Here is a 5,721-nt window from a genome sequence, read left to right as displayed (position 1 = left end):
AATAAACAAACTAAATGGGCCCTAAACTTATTCTAATGTGATTTACAAAGTGAACAACCCAATATATATAAAATACTCGTTCACTTCGCGGATTCGAGTTTTCAATTCGAGCTAGGATGTGATATTTTTTGAGAACTTTTTACTGTAACAGAAAAAATTAAATGTGATATTTTTTAAAAATTTTTTACTGTAAAAATTTAAAATTAAAAACTCGAATGTGTGAAATGAACGAGACCAAAGTGATTAACAGTTTTACCCCACAAATTATCAACAAAAAAAAAAAAGAAAAAACCTTAAAGGCTTAAACCCTCCGCTGGCATCAGAAGGAAGTCATACTCAGAGATACTACAGAGAACCTATTTTAATAATAACAAAAAAAAAAAAAAAAAACAATGATGTAAATGATCAGATCTGCGTTTGTTATCGCAGTTGCAGAGTGTGAGATCTCTATTTCTTTCTCTAAAATTTTGAGCAGAAGATGAGTTTCACAAAGGCGTTGTTGCTCTTCTTCGTGATTTCCGTCTCTTCAATTTCTGCTACTTTCGCCGATTCCATCCATGGCTGCGGTGGTTTTGTCGAGGTAGATCTCTATTTACCTTCTTTTAAAAAAGAATGGGAATTATTATTTGTTTAGAACTGATCTTAGCTTCTGAATTTGATTTTGATGTTCTTTATAGGCAAGTTCGTCTTTGATCAAAGCGAGAAAGGCAAGCGATGTTAAATTGGATTATTCGCACATCACGGTACTTGGATTTCGACGAATTTCGGTTTTTTTTTTTTTGGTTTAGAATGCCATTAAGAAGTGAAACTAAACCTTTGAAGTCTCTAGAGATATCGACTGATTGCCTTTTAGTTGGCTATATTTCGCTTAATCTCTGGGAATTTTATTTGTGTTTGTCTCTAACTTTGTGCTGAGAAAGATCTAATTTAGATTTTTTTTTTATTAATTTAGATTGAGCTTCGCACTCTTGATGGACTGGTTAAGGATAGAACTCAGTGTGCGCCCAATGGCTACTACTTCATTCCAGTATACGACAAGGTATTTCGTTATTCATTTACGTTTTTTTAATTTTTTTTCTGAATCTTTAAAACTTCACTTTTTGTAATGTGCTTGTATACGTTTTAATGCTAATCACGTAAGGTTTCTGGTTCCAGGGTTCGTTTGTCATTCAAATCAAGGGACCAGATGGTTGGGCGTGGGGCCCAGATAAGGTTTTAGCAAGCTTCTTTGCTCTCTCTCTCTCTCTCTCTCTCGGGTTCATATATTTCAATGAAAAATACGCATTGGCAGGATGACAATATCAAAGTTTAAGACCAAATTGTTTATTCTCTTGATTTTTTTTTAATCTATTACATTGATAAAATCAATAAGATAGGCTTTCAATCTTTGCATGGATCCTGTGGATTATTAGTTGGGGCAAAGTCTCGGACACCATGGTTATCCAAAAAAAAAATAAAGGCTTTTATTCTGACTTTGATAGTTATGACTTTAAGGATTGAACTCCAAATGTTCTTTCTCATATTGAACTCCAAACTTTCTTTCTCATATTGAACTCCAAACGTTCTTTCTCATATTGTTGATGATGCTGGAATTGCTCTACAGGTTCGTGTTGTTGTTGATGATGATGGCTGCAATGGCAATGAAGACATTAACTTCCAGTTTACAGGGTTTGTTTTTATTTGTTAGTTTCTCTTTGTATTGTCACATTTGAGGTGTGTGCTTCTGGGTGCTTAGCATTTCCTACGCAAGTTAACCTTTGTTTTTGCAATTGGGTTCAGGTTTACTATTTCTGGTAGAGTCGTGGGAGCTGTTGGTGGTGAGAGCTGCCCACTTAAGGAAGGAGGGCCTTCAAATGTAAATGTTGAACTTTTGACTCCTGCAGGTGATCTTGTTTCTTCTGTTCTAACATCATCCGATGGGAGTTATTTGTTTACAAACATTATTCCAGGTACGAAAGTGTCCAAATTACTTTAGTAGGAGACCTATATAATTCTACTCCATTTGATCTGAGTTTTTTGAACTTCTTTAAACAGAGTTTTTTCTTGGTTTTTACTAGAAACCATCTTTCAATTAGTTCTAAAAGGATAAGAGAAATGTCTTACATGTGTTTTCTGTTGGTGCAGGAAAATATGAACTACGAGCTTCACATCCTGATTTGAAAGTTGAAACTAGAGGTCCAACTGAGGTTATGTTCTTTTTCTTGTGCATTTGTTATTTAACTTCTGTATTTATATGATATTTTCTTGTCCGTTCCCTCCCTCCATCTCTCTTTGTTCTTGCTCAAACTGATATCATTAATCACTTGTAATAAACTTCTTTCAGGTGGACTTGGGTTTTGGGAACAGCGTAGTTGAGGATATTTTTTATGTCCCTGGGTATGATATTAGTGGCTTTGTTGTCTCTCAGGTAAAATTTTAGTTGGACAGTATTTTCACAATGAAATTATCATGGTTTGCACTTTACTCATATCTTTGAATCTTTTGTTAAGTAGGGAAATCCAATATTGGGAGTTCATGTCTATTTAACATCAGATGATGTCTTTGAGGTAGACTGTCCCCAAGGTTCTGGTACCCCCCCTGGAAAAACAAAGGCTCTCTGTCATGCTGTATCTGATGCCCAAGGAATGTTCACGTTTAAATCCGTACCTTGTGGTAATTCTCCTTTCATGGTGTATGCTTAGAGAAATTTCTGTGTATCAAGTATTGAGAATAAGTTGTTTTTAAGCATTCTGAAATGCACGTGAAATTTAAATGCGATGCATCAAATTTGGTTGCTACCCTCTTGTTGACAACTATAGAGCTTTGCTGACTTCAATCATTCTGATGCCTTATTTTTATTTAATCCGTGGCAGGAAGTTACAAGCTTATTCCTTATTACAAGGGTGAAAATACAGTATTTGATGTTTCGCCTCCTGTCCTGTCTGTGACTGTTCAGCATCAGCATGTGACAGTTCCCCAAAAGTTTCAGGTAAAAAAATTGTACTAGCCTATGTGGGATTTTGTCTCTTCACTTTCTAGTCTTGAATGCTTAAATTTACTCTTTTGCTATTTGGATATTGAAATTAGTTTATTGAATAAGAGAACCTCTATTTCCTTCTTTTGTGTAAGAACGAACAAGTTAGTATTCTTTTTTTTTTCCTCCCTGTTAAAATGTATAGGTTACTGGATTTTCTGTTGGGGGCCGAGTCGTCGATGGAAATGACATGGGAGTGGAGGGTGTTAAAATTATAGTTGATGGTCAGGAAAGATCTATCACCGACAAACAAGGATATTACAAGCTTGACCAGGTATAGTTCTATTATGCTTCTTAGGAATTAATTCTGTCTCTCTTTTGGTTTTTAATTATATTTGATGTTTGATAGGATGAAGTTATTCTATTTTATCGTCACTGCTACTACTATTACTCTTGTTGAAAGTTTAGATTACAAGTTGTTTAATTTTTTAGGTTATGTCTAATCGCTATACGATAGAGGCTGTGAAGGAACACTACAAATTTGGCATTTTGAAGGAATATATGGTAAAGTTTCTTTTTTTTTTTCACTTATCTGTGTTTAGATTAGTAAGTTCTACTGATTCTTGTTACCTTAAATGTCTCTTCTGTTCTTATTCTCTTTCCCATTGTGCTTTCTAATGAAGGTATTGCCAAACATGGCTTCAGTAGTGGATATAAAAGCAGTTTCTTATGATGTTTGTGGTGTGGTTCGTATGGTTGGTTCTGGTTACAGGGCAAAGGTAAAAGCAGAGTGTTATTTTATTTATTTATTTTAATCTTGTGTCAGCTACTCTCAGTTTTTTGTTCTTATTGATTAACTATGTGACATGTGAACTATAGGTTGCTTTGACTCATGGACCAGAAAATGTTAAACCTCAAGTGAAACGAACAGACGCAAATGGAAACTTCTGCTTTGAGGTATAAGCTTCTTTTGTAGATGAGAGTTAGCTAGAGTAATTTATTGAATAATTTTTTCCTAATGTGTTTTGGTTATTTTGATTGGTTAGTGTGATGTATTTTTTCAGTTAACCTGGTTCTGTACAAATTACATTTCTTTTATCTTTGATATTTCCCAGGTTCCATTGGGTGAATACCGTTTATCTGCTTTGGCTGCCCAAACTGAGAGCACTTCTGGCCTGATGTTTTTGCCGACTTATATTGATGTTACGGTTAAAAGTCCATTGCTGAATATAGAATTTTCTCAGGTAAATTTTAAGAATTCATGAATTCTTTTAACCTTTTTTTCCCTACTTTTATTTTTTCTGCTGTCTCTCTTGGAATTTTCTAGTCAATCTATTACCAATATTTTGATAGTTTAGCAATTAGTACATGGTTTCTTTGGATTATTGCTTTTTCATGAAATTTTTCAGTTATATTTATAATTCTATTTTATTTAGATGCATGATTGATTAGTATACGTTTTGCCTTTTTTTTTGTTGTCAATAATTAAGGCGTTAGTCAATATACTGGGCACTGTAGCCTGCAAGGAGAAATGTGGTCCCTCTGTTTCAGTTACCCTTTTAAGATTAGCTGATAAGCGTAATGAAGAGAGGAAGACGGTTAGTTTGACTGAAGACAGCAACAAATTTTTATTTTCGGATATTGTTCCTGGAAAGTACAGACTTCAGGTATGTGCTTATTCTTTGCTCTATAAGTTTCTGGGACTTTTGTTTAAGTTCTTCGCATGGATTTTGTAATTTTTGCCATTTACACCTGGTTTTTTCTTTTTAGTGAATTCATTTGCCATTAAGTAGGCAATGAATGTTTCATGCTTATGATGTCACTGAATTTTTCTGTAATTTCCCCTAATGAAGTCATCATTGTAGGTCAAACACAACTCCCCTAATGGGAAAGATAACTGGTGCTGGGAGCAGAGCTTCATTGATGTTAATGTTGGTGCTGAGGACATACAAGGAATTGAATTTGTTCAAAAAGGTTACTTGGTCAATATTATTTCCACCCATGACGTAGATGCTTTTCTGACTCAACCAGATAGTTCTCCCATCAATTTGAAGATTAAGGTATTCATCAACGGCTTATGAAAATATTTATATCACCAAGCATGCCAAATTCATTTCTTTGCCTTTATGAAATGCAGAAAGGTGCTCAGCAAATCTGTGTAGAACATCCTGGAGTTCATGAGCTTTATTTTGCTAATTCATGCATTTCTTTCGGAAGCTCCTCCATCAAGATTGACACTCTAAGCCCAAGGGTACAATGCCTATGCTGGATCTTTCACTTAAATTTCGTTTTGGTTGGCGACGTGCTTAGTAAAACTTCTCTCCCCACTCACATTATGATTTGTTTTTTTGGCAGCCTATTTATCTGAAAGCAGAGAAGTATCAACTTAAAGGACAAATCAAGGTCGTGCCAAGCTCATCTGATGGTGTGTCTGAGTTACCAGAGAATCTAATTGTGGATATTCTGAATAGTGAGGGGAATCCTGTATATAGTACCGAATCTAGACTTACTTCCAGTGGAAATGGTCAAACAAGTGGGGCTCTGTATGAATATTCTACATGGGCTAGTCTTGGAGAAAAACTTGTATTTGTTCCTCGGGATCCAAGGTACGTTTTGTTTGATAGTTATATGCCTTAGTACTGTTTTAGTTATTTACCTATCCATCTTCCTCAAGTTCAGTAATTATTTTGTATATTAGTATTTACTTACTGCTCTTTTTTTACATAACCTTTTCTTCTGCAAGTTATTTAAAGAACACTGATTCCCCC

General features: G+C 34.8%; 1 protein-coding gene across 1 annotated transcript in view; it reads left to right on the top strand.

Moving 5' to 3' along the window:
• Positions 1 to 341: 341 nt before the first annotated feature.
• Positions 342 to 5,721, top strand: part of LOC21393046 (nodal modulator 1) — an 8,797-nt gene continuing 3,417 nt past the window's right edge. Inside the window, exons 1-19 of the mRNA XM_010088916.2 lie at positions 342 to 580; positions 678 to 743; positions 953 to 1,039; positions 1,156 to 1,212; positions 1,604 to 1,668; positions 1,780 to 1,949; positions 2,125 to 2,186; positions 2,324 to 2,407; positions 2,493 to 2,652; positions 2,853 to 2,968; positions 3,159 to 3,287; positions 3,446 to 3,517; positions 3,637 to 3,732; positions 3,833 to 3,910; positions 4,069 to 4,197; positions 4,444 to 4,620; positions 4,819 to 5,013; positions 5,091 to 5,204; positions 5,309 to 5,559. Of these exons, the coding sequence (XP_010087218.1) occupies positions 479 to 580; positions 678 to 743; positions 953 to 1,039; positions 1,156 to 1,212; positions 1,604 to 1,668; positions 1,780 to 1,949; positions 2,125 to 2,186; positions 2,324 to 2,407; positions 2,493 to 2,652; positions 2,853 to 2,968; positions 3,159 to 3,287; positions 3,446 to 3,517; positions 3,637 to 3,732; positions 3,833 to 3,910; positions 4,069 to 4,197; positions 4,444 to 4,620; positions 4,819 to 5,013; positions 5,091 to 5,204; positions 5,309 to 5,559 (2,210 nt within the window). The 5' untranslated portion in view covers positions 342 to 478. The remainder of the gene's footprint in view (positions 581 to 677; positions 744 to 952; positions 1,040 to 1,155; positions 1,213 to 1,603; positions 1,669 to 1,779; positions 1,950 to 2,124; positions 2,187 to 2,323; positions 2,408 to 2,492; positions 2,653 to 2,852; positions 2,969 to 3,158; positions 3,288 to 3,445; positions 3,518 to 3,636; positions 3,733 to 3,832; positions 3,911 to 4,068; positions 4,198 to 4,443; positions 4,621 to 4,818; positions 5,014 to 5,090; positions 5,205 to 5,308; positions 5,560 to 5,721) is intronic.

Source organism: Morus notabilis, unplaced genomic scaffold (genome assembly GCF_000414095.1).
Source record: "Morus notabilis unplaced genomic scaffold, ASM41409v2 Scaffold793, whole genome shotgun sequence".
Taxonomy (NCBI): domain Eukaryota; kingdom Viridiplantae; phylum Streptophyta; class Magnoliopsida; order Rosales; family Moraceae; genus Morus; species Morus notabilis.
Note: the sequence above shows the minus strand (reverse complement) of the source record. Positions and strands in the feature narration are given on the sequence as shown.